General features: G+C 35.9%; 1 protein-coding gene across 1 annotated transcript; it reads right to left on the bottom strand.

Annotated features, from left to right (window-relative positions):
• Positions 1-1,370: 1,370 nt before the first annotated feature.
• Positions 1,371-15,290, bottom strand: tnfaip3 (tumor necrosis factor, alpha-induced protein 3). Its single transcript, XM_034017202.3, has 9 exons — positions 14,961-15,290; positions 12,977-13,304; positions 6,434-6,624; positions 5,843-5,984; positions 5,277-5,447; positions 4,749-4,929; positions 3,506-4,440; positions 2,869-3,104; positions 1,371-2,205 (listed from the first exon to the last, which is right to left on the bottom strand). Exons 2-9 carry the CDS (start codon positions 13,281-13,283, stop codon positions 1,942-1,944), a joined length of 2,427 nt encoding a protein of 808 aa, XP_033873093.3. The 5' UTR covers positions 13,284-13,304; positions 14,961-15,290; the 3' UTR covers positions 1,371-1,941.
• Between the last annotated feature and the right edge of the window lie 533 nt (positions 15,291-15,823).

Genomic DNA, 15,823 nt, shown 5'->3' on the forward strand with positions numbered 1-15,823 from the left:
CTGCAACCCATATATTTATTGGTGCTTCTGCTTATTATACCATTATTCAAAGTAACAAATTAAGGACAAGCATTTAGTAAACTTTAACTGTTTTTAATAAAACAAAATGCAAAATACACAATTTCTGGTAATTTAACAAATGATATTTATCAAAGAACACAAACTTATTTAAAGTATTCGTAAATGTAAATGTATTGGAACCCCTTTAGTATTTCTTGTGTCCTCCTTTTTGCTTTTATTACTGGTTTCAGACATTTATGATAATTCTTAACCAGTATGTTACATCTTGTTGGTGAAATCTGGGCCTATTCCGACTTGCATATTTTCTTCAGCTCAGACAGATTGGATACACAATGCTTGGCTACAGCTTTCTTCAGATCAGTCCAAAGCATTCCTATTGAATTGAGGTCTGGTGATTGCGAAGGCCATTCCAGAACTTGTATCTTTGTTATCTTCAAGAATTCCAGAAGTCTCGAATATGTACTTGTTAAAAACTTTACCGCTATACTACTTGCAAATGTTGTGAAATGGAAGTACAAACTGTGGCGTGAAAGCCATGGCACCAGCATTGGAAGCTGCATTAGAAGCATGTCTTGGGTTTGATTCCCACACAAGGCTTATATTGCAAACTTTTTTTGCAAATACATTTTTAATGTTAAATAATGTAGTTGATATGAAAGACACTTTCATTGAACATAGATACCTTTGCACACATAACTTTTAACATGCATATGTATTGTTGATAGTTTCTATTGTATTTGTGGTATTCTGTTGATGAAATAATATGAAATCATGATCGAATTTGGATATGTCAATTGCATTATACTGAATCAATTATCATATTTATTAAAAAAAAAAAAATCACTTTAATTTATGTGGCAGATTGCTGCTGAACACATGTAGCACCGGGAGAGGCGCTCGTTATTTCTGATCAGGGTGGGATCAGCCAGGCAGAGTACCAGAAGGAAAATATAAACTACACCACACTACTATGTCAGGCAACTTGGCTTGTGTTTTTCATGCGTTTGATCAACTTTTATTGTGCCTGAAAAACACAAGCCAAGTCAGTAGAAACATTTGGGACAACCTTGGCCCCCATCAGTTTTACAGTTGTGCCTATTTGATTTGTACTGGGCAAGGTTGCCCCAATGGTTTCTTGAAACTTGGCTTGTGTTTTTGATAACTTGGTGTTTTTCACATTTCCAATGTGTTTTTGTTTCAGATATATAATACACAGTAACGTTATAGTATCCTAAATATCTGTTACTTAAATTGACAGAATTTTAAACCTTCAGTTTACAAATGTGTTGAAATGGTTTGCAGTAAACATGATCCATTTTAGCATAAAAATAACAGCCACGCTATCAGAGTTATGTAAAATAATTTATTGTATATTATGTAAAACAAACACATAAATTAGTTGTTATATAACATAAATTCAGATAACATAATTTTCAGATTCATAAATACATTGCCCAAAACAAGCAAAAGTAGCTCCAATCAACTGAAAGGTTTTTTAAAATTACAAAGAAGTTAAATTGAACACACAATTCTTCATTTCTCAGGCCTGGTGGTTATTTTACGAAACCCGTCTATCTTTAGACACAGGAACTATGCAAACAGTCTTACGTGGAGGTATATGAAATGAATTGTTTAATTTATATTTATACACTACTTTACATAACAGCTTATTTAAGTTTGTGTAATGTTGCTTTGTCAGCTCCTTGCCTAGATATAAATGTATTTTCTTCTTACTCTTTTTCCTAAAGTGCTTAAAAATAGGCTGCTAATTATATATTAAATGAGTGGAGTAGCAGTTTGGCTTATGAAGGTGAAATATGTACCAGGCTCTGGGGTGTGATAAGTCATAAAAACCTGGTCAACGTATGTGTTGTTTTTTTATAGTTAGCACCAGCATTCCAAATCTTTCATGCATCACTTTTACTCCCTATAAATCTGTCGGAACAGGTCACACTCATTGCAGTAACCATCTTTGTCCTGGTTGGAGTAGTGGTCACAACCTTGGGCCTTGCAGCGTTGTTTTGGTGCCTCTCCTGCTGCCAGTCCTCTTGCCCTTGTGCCACTCCGCTGGCACTCTGCACACAGCTCCCCCCGGCTTGATACAATGTTGTTGCAGCTGTTCCTGGCACATTTTAACCACTGCGGATTTAGGCGGTTATGTGCTTGCCTTTGAGGGGCTGATCTCTAAATAAATACATACAAAACAGAATGCTGTAAATAATAATTTAAATTTTATCCAAATATACCATTATAATACCAGTGTATTACACTGAAGAAACACAGTAGTACATGGTTGTACACATACGGTACACAAGCACTGTGGTAAATGCATAGCATTACAATGCAGTCCAAAATTCGTAACTATTTTGCAGGTTTTCTGTTGTGTAAAATACTGAATTGTAGAACCTACAGAACAAAATCAAAGAAAGTAAATCTTTGCCCACTGTTACATAAAGATCAACCGTAAAAAAACATGCATTGATGTTCTGATGCATCTCACTATGTTTTGGCCTAAAAACAGCCCATCATTAATGATCTATTTACCTTATATGATGCTCAATGTAGGTACATGGGCATATTATATTAAGATCAATGTAGAATGTGTATCTTGTAACATTAATGTTTTGTTATACCACATCTATCGATCTAGACCACTTCTTAAGGTCCCCATTTAGCTTCTTTAATATATAAATACACCACTGTACTAAAATAGCCCGTGAGAACAGTTGGAAGTAAAATGATAGTGGGGTGGTCTAGTAAAAGAGGCCATTCCATTTCTTTCCATTTGTCATAATTAATTGCCAAATAAATCAATTTATAAAATGAGTAGTTTGTCCAGCTATTCACCTCAAGTAAAGGAGGAGATGGTTCTTCTGCCCGTCTTCCTTCATTTAATCGTAGTCCCTGCTCTTTCAGAAAGCACTTCTTGCAGTACCCTTCGAACATGGAGTTGCCCAGGTTGGTGCAATGCTGGTCTAGGCAGCGGGAGGTGTTCTGGAAGGTAGCAGCAGCAGTGCAGGGGTATCCAGACGAGGGAGTGGTAAGAGGAGGTTTTCTTTGGGGAGACAGTGGGGTTTCAATTTCTAGAAATCAAATAATAAATGTGTGAATATTACTGTAATCAACATATTACTGTATGTTCTGTTATAATAAAAACAACACAGCAAGAGTTATTCTAAAGGATAATAGATCAAGTATATTGTTTGGACTAGCACAACTTAGCATTCTGATGGATCTAATAGATTTGACATGATATTCATAAAGATTTGAGATTCAGCAAGAGCAGTAACAATGCTTAAGAGCCATGAAAGATTCAGGAGGAGTCTGGTACTTTTCACCCAAATAGTACTTATGGCAGTAGGATTCACTGAATTCTGCTTCATGTTACTATTTAGTTGTGTTTAATGAAAAGAACCACAGAAAGAGGATAACACATATACATTATAAACCTTCCCTAAATTACTAAAACAAACTTAAATCTTACCATGGTTTACTTTATATTGGTTAAAACACATGGAGCAGAACCCAAGGTTTTCCACGGTCCCATAAAACTTGCAACCTGATCTTTTGCACTTTAGTGATACTGGGCTTTGTGCTGGGAAACCAGAGTCTTCAGGACCAGTGGTCGAGGCCCAAGGTACAGACTGCTGAGGCCGCCTCCTTGCTGCTTGAGTAGGCTCTAACCTGGATCTCTGGTGATGTGGACTAATTGACCTCTCGTTGTCAGTCCTTTCCATACACGATGCGCACATGCCATTGAAAGTCCGGTTGACATCCAGCTGGCAGAGGTTGCACCGTGTTCCCTCTTGACCACCACCTTGCCCAGTTGAATCCATTGGTGGTAGGACATGAGGCATGAAAGGCTCCTCCTGGTTAGGAACTTGACTGGATTGCCTTGCCATAAAGCAGCGCTCACAAAGTCCATTGTGCTGCACATTTAACGTGAATACACACTCTGGGGTCTTGCACTTCATAGCATGCGTTTCACTAAAGTGGCAGACACTTGGTGTCATTGGAGGAGCCGACCGAGAACAGGACAGTGAAGTCTCATTAGTAAGTCCAGGAGCAACAAAACCGATGGCCTTTGCAGAGCCATGTCCGCTCCCTTTCTGAGACTCTGTTCCAGCCTGGGGACTCTGACTTCTGGGTTTAATTTCTGGCTTCCCATTTGACATCCTCCGTTCAAAGCACTCATGGCAGTAAGGCCTAGTGTCCATGGAAATGTAGTAAGGACACCTATTTGTGTCGCATTTAATTTCAATGAGGGAGAGCTGGGACATGGAGAAGTGCTGTGGATCTCTGTAGCAGGGCTGGGTACCATGCTCCGAACTGTCCTGCCACTGCTTGTATTCATGGTTGACCACATGCAGGTAATCATCCATTAGGTTCACATCCTCTGGCAAGTTACCTTCATCAAGTCTGAAGATGCAAAGAGGAAAAAAAAATTATACTTCCTTGATCCAAACCTAAGTTTTTTTTACCCTAGCATCTTTATCTAAAAAAAACCTTGGGGCAGTTTGGATAAAAGGTATTGTAATTATGATGATTAACTATAGACCACAGTCAAGAAAATATATACATTTGTAAGCCAAATGCACTGACTGAAAATGTGGCTTCCGTTACTAGTAATCTTTGCAGCCTTTGATTTTCTAAAAAAGTTGAAGAGATCTGATGCACCCTCCACACACTCAACCACACACCCACACACCATTAACTGCAAAACATACCTTGCAGCCTTGATAATGTGCGTTGTATCATAACCAAATCCTTGGACTGGTATTTCAATCAACATCATGTAGTCATTTAGTAGTTTGTCTTTCTCGCGCTGTTCAGAATGATTCAGAAAGTGGATTTTTAAATCTTCAAATTTGCCTCTTCCCTGGTATGCTAATGGTACAGCACGGATTTCTATGTAGAAAGGAAACAAAAAATTGTTAATTACTTAAACTGGTTACTATCTCACAGGTCTGACCTCTAATGGAATAAAAGAAAAAGTTATCCTGGGTGTGATGACTGCACCTGCGGTGTCACTGGATAGCTTCTTGCTTTTTGGTATGAACCACGCACCACATACCATCCACACATTTCCACTAACAGCTAAAAAAACAATACAACAAACAATACATCTGATAGCAAAAAGGAACAATTTGGTACACTTGCTAGAATAAACCAATTTTTTATATAGTGTATATTATTATGAGGTGTTTACTAAAATACAACATTAGAGTCTGTCTCTGGGCTTTTAAAACTCTTACCTGGGCCACTGTCTTTAATAGTGATAAGGGGTGCAAAATGTTGCGAGTCATAGCCAAGGACTATGGGATATTTGTAGCATTGTCCAGGCGGCCAGTGCAGGGGCAAGTATATTCCTCCAACGTTCAGGGGAGAAAAAGTTGAGCCAGATTTCATGCTTCTCAACACCTGATCTGTTAAGCAAAGGTGGCACATTAAGTTTACATATATATATCACTTACATACATGTACAGACAAGGTGACATTGAAGTTTCACACACAATAATATACACACACTTTCTTTGAGCCCACACCTTAAGTCTTTCTGGGCTGAAACAATTACATTAGTTTATCCCTTAGAAGCTGACCTCTAGATTTGAAACAACAGGAATCAGGAGTGACGGATTATGAATAATGATCTGTCACACAGGAAACGTATTTTCCTTGTCAGTGGTGGTTTGTTTTTTAGCATAGAGGAGAATTGTAATTGAAACTTGGACCACAAAAAGACCTGAAGAATTATCCACACCATACAATAAAATGCAAAGCTGTATTTCTGATATGTGCAGATTATTAAGAGGTGCTGTACCTGCAATTACAATGATTGGTCTCCGAATGATGTTGGCCAGAACAAATATATGAATATCCTCCAGGGAATCGTACTGTAGACCATTGCGGCTTGCCGCTGGTGATGCCATTTCAACTAGCTTTTCCCATTCTTCCTCCCAGTTCTGTTATGGAATATAAAATATGGGTCAAATCCGCACATCTAAGAAAATTATCTGAAAACTGTCTTCAATCTTATTGTTTAATTCTACTGTTTTATCTGTAACTGTGGATTTGTTTACTGTGGTGCCTTTGATTCATTCAGCACTGGTAGTAATACTAATAAATCTGGGGTGCAAATAAAATGAAATGTAAAAAATAATAAAATAAAATAATGACACTGTGGTCAATTAAAAGGGGAAGGATGGAAATAACAGACAAAAGAAGAAAGACAGATCTACAGTTGTCATCTACAGTTATTTGCAAATGTTGTAACTGAAAGAGTCACTCAATAGGCCCCACATTTAATTGAAAGCCCTTACTTAGATTTCTCAATGAACACATATTTTATAACTAAAAATGGGCTTGTAAACATTAGAATCTTATCTTTTTATTCTATTTTGATTAAACTTACCATTGTGTTGTAGTGGAGACCTGTCTGTGTAAACTCTTGTGACTGCAGAGACTCAACCTGAAAACGTAGTTTAAAGTTACGTGTGTCTGTTTCTTTCAGAGCGCTGTAAAGTGCTTTCCGAAGGACGAGGTCTGTGTCTTGGACCCCGAGCATGTACTGCAAAGCGGCATGAAGTAGACAGTTTCCATCACCTATGGACGACACAGAGACCCGTTATTAGAAGGGAAAAGAAAAGCAATTGATCTGCTTTATTGTAATATTACATTTACGAGTAGTATCAAGGGCTCGTGGACTTTTTGCCTTTTCACATTAAATTCTTACATCAAAAGGGGAAATAACCAAGGCTTTCGAAACATTTTCATTACCATAGCAACATAACAAAATAAGCTCCTTATAGTTTTGCTGTTGATATTTCTGTTTTCCAGAGTATTTTGATGTAATTATTCGTTGTGACTTGGTATTAAGTTTTACAGGAAGAACAGTTCAAACACTATAGAAATCCCCAAGGCTAACCTTGAACTAGTGTACCGATTTCAACTGCAGTACAGTCATGTGTTCGTGACAGGAGTTAACTGGAGTTAGACAATGACTTCAACATGACAGGCTTATTTGTCATTTAGGAAAAGGAAACTGAACAGAAATACCTGTTTTTTACAGTAAGGGTCTGGTGATTACATAAATAAACCTGGAGATAATTTAAGTGAAAAAGCAATCAGATTTCTAAAGCCATGTCGAGCAGCTAATGATATCACACTTCCAGTACAAGACTCTATGAGCAGTGGTGGTCGTACTAGAACCTTGTTGATGTGTCACTGGGTGCTTCCAACCTGCCAAGCTATATTGCTCTTTGGTAAACCTTTTACAACAGCATTGCAACGTGACCAAAGTACTATTGAACTTGACAGTCTTGCTCTGGGATGCACTGTAAAGGATAAGAAGGGAATTTTGCTTAAAAGTTATGGCCAAAAATGACATATATTATGGTTCTTTCACCTTTAATGGAACTACAGGCTACATAGTACCATAGGGTATATTAGCAGAAATGTACTTGCCTATTGCCAAATTCTTCTTTTTTCCATGTGTATCAAATCCTATGTATGCCCACTTGAGTAATTTTAAGGTCATCACTTAATTTTTTAACTTTTCATCTTTTATTATTCATCACATCTCATAATGCTAAACAACACCCTAAAGACTGACGTGTAAAGATGGCACACGCATTAAAACATGGATGCAAAGGAGGAAACATGATCTTTAAATGAGCACAATTAACTTCATATGATTCCATACACATGGAACAAGTAAGAATGTAGCATTAGAAAAGTTTATTTCTGCAAATATACCTAATGGTAGTTCCATTAAAGGTGAAACATAGTAAATATATTTTGGCAGTCCCATGTAGGCAAAATTTCCATCTTATACACCCTTGTCCTTCAACAATAACCATCAGTAAATGTCTCAGAGGGAGAGGGTTCGTGGTTGCATTAAACAGTCATGTGTTGTGTATAAGTTATTCTTCCTTTAAAGAAAATAATGTGTGTACCCGAGTATGGATATATCCTGGAAAATCCCCTATACAATGGTTCATCATTGTACAAAAATCATCTGTAAAAATGTATTGCCTAGTTTTCCTTAATGTAAGTATGTCAACAAGTTAAGATTCCAGTCTTGCAAAATAGCACAGCATGCAATAAAAGTATCAAAGACAAAGACCCCCATCACAAACAGCCAGACAGCAAACTGCACCAAAACATTTTTACTGGGGATTTCCAACTCTGCTGCAGCTGTTTAATGTATACTTACAACTGACTTTGTAAACCACTTAAAACAGGAACTTAAAGAGGCCTCTGAAAAGATAATAATACTTCCCTGATCAAAATAAATTACACTTCACAGGGCTTCCGGTTCCTTGTGGCTTCCAGTGTTAGTGTCTCTGCCATATTTTCAATAAGAGGATTCTAGAAAACTCACCAAAAATAAGATGCCCCCACTCCCTATACATTGTTTATTAAAGTTTAGGGACCATTTTCATAAAGCATTTACCACCACGCAAAGTTTCCATCATTTGTTTGTAAAAGGAAAACAAAATGCCAGTGTTACAAAACTAGCAAACAAAGGTGAATTACGTTTTTTTTTTTTTAACATCAACTTTAACTTTCCTTTAGATGCTGTTCTAGCACGGTGGTAAATACTTTATGAATGTGGCCCTAGATGTCAACAGTATCTCAATATGAATTCCCAGAAAATTGGAAAATAATTGAAATCCTGCAAATTATCTCTGTGCATCCAGAAAACATCTCTTGAAAATGTAGTTTGCAATGCCCAGAGACAGATACCTGGCAATCTTTAGTCTAGATTTAACTTCACACTTTAAATGTTTTGTTTTTTATTTAAACGTTTGTGCTGCAACTCTAAGAATGAATTTTCTGTTGTTTTTCTGTCTTTTAAGCAATCACTGTTACCCTACTTAGATTAATTGGACTTGATCAGTACAAAAAAAAACATGCTACCAAAAATATTTAGTTATTTGAGTCCTACACATTTGTAAAGCTGCTAAAACCCAGACTAACTTTGAGTGATAGGAGCCAGCCTAATGTTATTCTTTCTTTCTTGAGCAATGAGTCTATTTATCAAAGCACAAGACGTGCAGTACTGGTTGAGAGTAGTTCATCTGAAATACCCTGTGCACTAAAGGAAATTCCCAGCGTGTGGTTCTCTGACTAAGAGTTGGGTGGAAGCCATTGTACTTTTTTTTTCCTAGTCTCACTCTAGACATTTGAACCATGAATTAGCACTGGACTTTCCAGTTAGGCGTGTCTCAGCTCAGTTGGAATGCCTATTCATTATACAAGTGAAATCTCAGGGGCCAATTTCTTTTTTATAAAGGGGAAGTTTAAATTTTTATACGACACCTACTCCCTTCCTCATCTTCTCTATTTTCATGTCCTTAAAAGCAGTGGTGAAGAAACATATAGAATAAAATAGAATTTATGCATATATTTATGTGTATATAGGCCTATATTTCCGGTGTCATATTAAAAGAATTACCCTAAAACAGCAGATGGATACAAATATTCAGATAAACCACCATCATCACAGATGTCTGCTCTTAAAACCCTGCTCTATAAGTTATACAGACAGGTGGGTGTTGTGCAAATATAGTTCAGGAGCAAGCTTCTTATTTTTTATCAATTTTTAATAAATATTAGTATATTCCCTGCTGTTTAGGGAAATTGTTTCTATAAAGAAAGTAAAAGAAAATATCACAAAGCAACGTTATTGGCTTGAAAGTGCCTTGTTTTTGTTTGAATAGGATAGTTGGTGGCCTGTTTTTTTCCATGGTTTTACTTCTTTTTGAAGACCATCAGTAAAATACTCTTGGAGATAAAAATGAGAAAATAATCCATGCAAAAACGAATTTATCTACATTGAGGCTATTTTTGTTACCAAAGTGAGAGACAAGCCAATTGGCTTTTCTATACACAATAATTATATGTAGCAATCAAAATAAAAAAAATTCTTGAGACAGAAAGCATGGCTGGTGTGACAATACTGCCCTTCATAAAAGATAATCATTTGATATTTGTCTCAGCTCTTGCCTTTAACATTACTAAGCAACCTGGCTTTACTGTTGGTTCGATGGGAATATGGTATAACTTCCAGATGAGATTTTAACCTCTTCCTGTAGTATCATCTATGTTATCAAAGTTAAGCCAAAGTCATGTTGCCTAACCAAGTTTAAGTACTGTACAATGCGACAGAAAAAAGCGGTAGACAAAATGACACATTTTTACAGTAATTATATATTCCAAGCCAGCCATAGGCTTAAAAAAATACCTTACTGACATCTGACCAAGCACAGTCAATGCCTACATCCCAATTATACAATTGGAATTAAACGTACTATTTACAGTTGAATGATATTTTGGTACATATCAGGTTTCAATCCTCAGTTTGTGTTTGGGTCGCTTTAGTATCTATTTGCTTGGGAGGAGGAGTTTAGATTGGTTCTTGTGCAGGTGAGCTATTCTCCACTGCAAGTCAAAATGTATAGTTTAGGGATGGTGCATTTTGCTTTAAAACATAAATGCTGTAGGCTGGAACATGTACATTTACCTTGCACTGTATGTAAATTGACATTGCTCTGGATTTTTATGAAATATTCTATAGCTAAGGTTATATATATATATAACAATAACAAAAAAAAAGAAAAAGACATGCATTGCAACTTATAACTCTGACACAGTGACACTGAAAATGACACCAGCGAGTGGCCCTGCCCTCATTCAGAAAAGTTACATTCTATCAAAAATGCTAATTTGAAGAAAACATGGTTCACCCTGGAGTAATTTCTTATCTGAAGTTCCCCTTATATTTTAATGTCATTATCATTATGAGAACAAACCTGGATATCCCCTCTAAAGGTTCTTATGAGAAACCGCAAGGGGAATAAAACAGCAGTCATGCACACAGACTGAGCCAAAAAAAATAAGATCTAGCTTGAAAAGCTTTACCTCATAGTTTAGGTCATGCTTAACTACCTGAATTTGAAGTACAGTCAGTCCCATTTTTAATGTTTTTTTTTTTTTTTCTGATGGCATTGCATATTACACTTCCCGTGTTTAGATGTATTTACACTACAATACACTGTGCTACTGTGCTATTGATGTTCCCATACAAGCTGAACCAGATATTTGAAATCTGTAATAAAATCCACATTTTAGACTTGGAACCCTATCCTTTTACATTCAGAAGCACTGAAGAGAAGAATTTAGTGTACTTTTTATTCATAACCAAAAAAGTTTCCAGTTTGTGTAATTTGCTTAGACCTATTTTAAAGTATTTTAAAAATGACTATCGCAGACAGCTGGTACACTGACATGGTTTAATTGTGCAGTCACTATATCTGCTTGAAGTGATAATTATGTATCATCAGCAGACACTAGTCACACACATACACCTTGACCAGTGGAAGCTGTACAGGAATTTCCCCAGAAAATAAGGGAGTCATAGACGGAAAGCATATGGATATATTGGTCCTATGATTCTTCCATGTGTAAAAACACATGTTTGGAGTCTTTTGGTTTACCAAGATGCCCTACTGGTATCACAAACAATATCAAAGTTAGCAACTTATTCAGTTACCAACATGTTTACTGCAGTATGCCATTGTAATAGCATAAATGTAATAAAACATACCAGAAACACCTTGCTCTTATTGTATTACTTGTATTGTAACACTTGAAATGTATTTGCTTACGATTGTAAGTCGCCCTGGTAAGGGCGTCTGCCAAGAAATAAATAATAATAATAATAATAATACCAGTAGAAAAAGCATAATGTTCAAATTTACTATTAAGAAATACGTTACCAATAACTGCATAAAATACTACTTCATAAAAACAATTTCCGAGACTACTAGCCATCCTGCCTTTAGTTACTGTATATAGACAGCTGAAATCTATTCCATTGTGTGAAATTCCATCTTGTTAAGCTGTGTACAGTTTAATGGAATGGTATGCAACATAAAAAATACAAAAGCTGTAGATGACAAATGGATTTTCCAATAAATAGTGATGGAACTTTTTGTGACACAGAAACCAAATCTGACGTCAAGGTGTACAAGTGTCACTGATTCTGACAGTGCAGGACCCTGGCTGAATCTAAACCACATTCGCTAACCTCTACTGCAATGGTAGCATATATGACATTGCATACCTACATTGACTGTAACTTTATCAATACCCAGTCATTGCAGCTAAAACTACATTAAAGTCCTCTGACAATGAAGCAGCACCAACATATGAATACTGAGCTATGTTTAGATGACCATTGTCATTTCTCCAGCTTGGTACATATATGACCTATGCATGGAATAATCTTTACCACAAATGTACAATAAGGTAAAATAATTCCTGCAGATTCACAAGTCCAGTAATGTTGTTTTTAATTAAACAGAAAATCTAGCAGAAAGTAAAACATAGGTAAAAAAGATCCTTATTTAAAATGTATTTACTGGTAATTTCAGTTTTGTTATCCAAAATTGTTGAAACTGACACAAAAAGCATTAGTGTATGTTTCACTTGTTGACACCTGAGAAAATGAGCACATGTAGCCCCGAAAGCTCATAAAAGGTATAAAATAAGAATCATGAAAGCACTACTGGTACTGAAAAGTGAACCACAAAACAAATTTATTTTTTCTGGTGAAATATCCCTATTGTTGCCATGTTAAAAGCTCTACTATTTTTCTTATCACCAATTCAGAAAAAAGGCAAACTATGAGTAGGAAGCTGTTTGAGTCTTATATACTTCCTAATAAAAAGAGGAACAACTTTTGAATAGGGCCTTGTGTCTTCAGACAGCAACGAGTTACATTGAGATTATTATTGTCATGTCATTCCAGGTAGATTTTACATTCTAACATATTTAACTGTCAGTGGATTATACAAATAGTATATACTTTATACCGTACTGACTTTTGAATGGAATTACAGAATCTTATTAGGTGTTAAATTGTAGATGGCATCACTAGTTTTCTTACCATTGGTCCGGAGTGGAACCAGCTTCTTGACTTCTCTGCACCAGTTCAGTTTTTTCTCCTGCTCCAGGGAGCTTTGCATGGCCCGATCCAAGAGTGCATTCTGAATGACTTCCCTGAACTGCTGAGGGAACTGGCTCATCCTGAACATTTCCAAAGTACACCTGTGCATGCTTCTTAGGTGAGGAATGATCCCGTTGGTAGTGGAAGGCTTAACAACATCATTTGGGACTCTTTCCCTTATCTTGACAGCTTTTAAAAAGTTGCTGATAAACAAAAACTGGGGCAGCATGCTTTGATGACTGGACATGTTATCTGAAATAAATTAAACCTGTTCAACAAAAAGAAGAGAAGAAGAAAATATACAGGTTAACTCCTTGTGAGTTTTGGTATCAAACATCAGAATAGGAGGCTCACTGAACAAAATTCATGGTCACTTCATATTTATACTTCATAAAAAACTAAAACCGTCGCTTGTACTAAAACCGTCGCTTGTAGGTTACTGGTAGGAGGGATAGTGTAGTTTGTGCCAGGAAATCGAATGCTAGAATTTTAATGTCAACATTGAAATTATTGGAGGCAGGGCCTTAAAGATGTAGCAACTAAGGCTTTTTAATCAATTTTGCAATGTTCAATTTAAATTAATTTCCAACTAGCGTATAAAAAATTTTAACAAGTTGTGTTAGCTTAAAAGTCTTTGAAGAACATATTCGAAGAAACAACACTATAGAGTTCATCTCCTCCAGACTGGAGTGTCCTCCAATGCTCTCTATGTGGAGAGGGTTGATCTACAGTGTACCTTCAGAGACTTTTCAAAGTGAAAACAAAGAGACATTAACAAGAAAAATGAAAGAAATTCCTGTAATAAGGCGAGTTGCTGTGGTAATGGAATGAAATTGTATAAAACTAGGGGCTACAACTTTACGTTGCCTTTTAAATGTGGTAGTTGACCAGTTTTACACGTAAGGAATTTGTGTATTTGAAAAAATGCAAATGGTGACATAAAAGTGCACATCCTTTGGTTACAATGAAGTCACAGAGGACCAGAGATGATTGTATCAGTCTAAATCAATGTGCCCCTACTGACAATTCTGCTGACAATTTTAGTGGCATTTTCCAGTTACTCAGTTCACATAGGAACAGAATGTTTCTGCAATCATTTTTTATACATGCAATATGAAATACAATCATAACAATAACAAATGCTGGGGGTATGCATTTCCCACCTTGCAAAAACATATCCTATATTGTGCATTTTTATTTATTCTCCAAAACACTGAAGTGTTTCTGCTTGTATATGTTTTATACAAGGCAGTGGTCTGATTATAATCGTCACATGACGAACCACATTTTCCAAGATAGAATTGCATAAAGAATCACCACGTTTTCATTTTTTACTTTTAGCACCTGATCCTCATTTACACATCTGTCATCTTACAAAACGCAGAATCCATCAATAATTAATCCTTAATTCTGAGAAATAAACTGTTGGCCTTAAGATCTGGATAATATCGGGCACAGTACCAAGCATCATCTAAATATTTAGGTGGTCAGTGAAGTACGACTTACATTGATCTTATTATTATCGTGTCATTCCTAGTAGACAAAACAATACTGTAGATTTACCAGTAATATTGTTTATCTTGCATAATATTAATACCTTGCTACTCGAAAACCAATTTGACCACTCCGCTTACGCTAGAAGTAATAACAAAACATTTTTAAATAATGCATTCGTGCCAAATAAAATATTAATAATAATACAAAAACAAGTCCAGCAATTTCACAATGACAGTGTAACAAATCTAACCCTTAAACAGTTAAAATTGTACTAGACAAATACATATTTGTCGTATATTGTTTTACTTAATTACAGAATAAGATAAAGAAAAAGAAAACGAAACCATAACTTATAGTTATGCATACATTATTTTTAAACCTTAGTTTAACAAGCTTTTTTTATTATTAAAAGATAAAATAAACTTACCTGTTTACTCAAAATAATCCTCTACAATAGTCTGTACAATTCACAGATAGGCTCCAAAGAAATAACTTTACAAATAAGTTACCCAAGTAGTAGGAAAAAAAACGCCATTAAATCATCACATACATGTTGTAATGTAATGTGCTAGTCAACGTCACTGTACACTTTGACTAGCAAGGGTTTTGGCTAACAACGCTAACAACCCCGCGACCAGCGAGTTCTAAATACAATGAAATAAATTAAGTTGAACTGAATAAAGGTTAAAAACCTTCTCGCACGGAAAAGCCCGAGTCGGGGATTTCCAGTCCACGGGACTTTCCAGAAGCTAATAAAGCAGAACCTGCAGTCAATATGCGTCCGCAGCCGCCAGGGGCGAAGAACGAAAGCAAACAATACTGTGCTTGATTTACATTTCACAGAGCTAAAAACTACTCATTCATACTGCTTTCAGACTTTGGGGTTGTCTATCTTCCTGTGTTTTACTATTCTTGGTCTCTGTAGACTACATTCTTCTTAGGTACAATAGTTATGTCTTCTGTAGGCTCAAATGTGGTTTCAGCTGTATCACAGAGAGCTGATAAGTAATCTATCTATCTATCTATCTATATATATCTGATAGTCATTAAACTGAAAATCCCAGAAGACAATAGCATTTTTTTGGTATATTTAAAAACTTTCCGTTTCAATTATAGTTAAAAAAAAAAAAAATTCTAATTACATCCAGTTGCACATGTCCTCCTGAACAAGATTAATTGGTGCTCACCTAATAAACATATAATAAAGCATGTATAATAAAGTAAACTTGCCACACAAACATTCAGGGAAATGTAAAACCTTATTAAGGTATTGTATAACACTATTATAAA

This window comes from Acipenser ruthenus, chromosome 6, assembly GCF_902713425.1.
Source record: "Acipenser ruthenus chromosome 6, fAciRut3.2 maternal haplotype, whole genome shotgun sequence".
Classification (NCBI taxonomy): domain Eukaryota; kingdom Metazoa; phylum Chordata; class Actinopteri; order Acipenseriformes; family Acipenseridae; genus Acipenser; species Acipenser ruthenus.

What these genes read in the sequence shown, in the direction of transcription:
- tnfaip3 (XM_034017202.3), bottom strand. Translation starts at nt 13,283, where the DNA reads ATGTCCAGTCATCAAAGCATGCTGCCCCAGTTTTTGTTTATCAGCAAC. An exon ending in GGTTCCACTCCGGACCAATG is followed by an intron (nt 6,625 to 12,976) that starts GTAAGAAAACTA and finishes TGTCGTCCATAG; the next exon opens with GTGATGGAAACTGTCTACTT. An exon ending in CACATTATCAAGGCTGCAAG is followed by an intron (nt 4,441 to 4,748) that starts GTATGTTTTGCA and finishes TTGCATCTTCAG; the next exon opens with ACTTGATGAAGGTAACTTGC.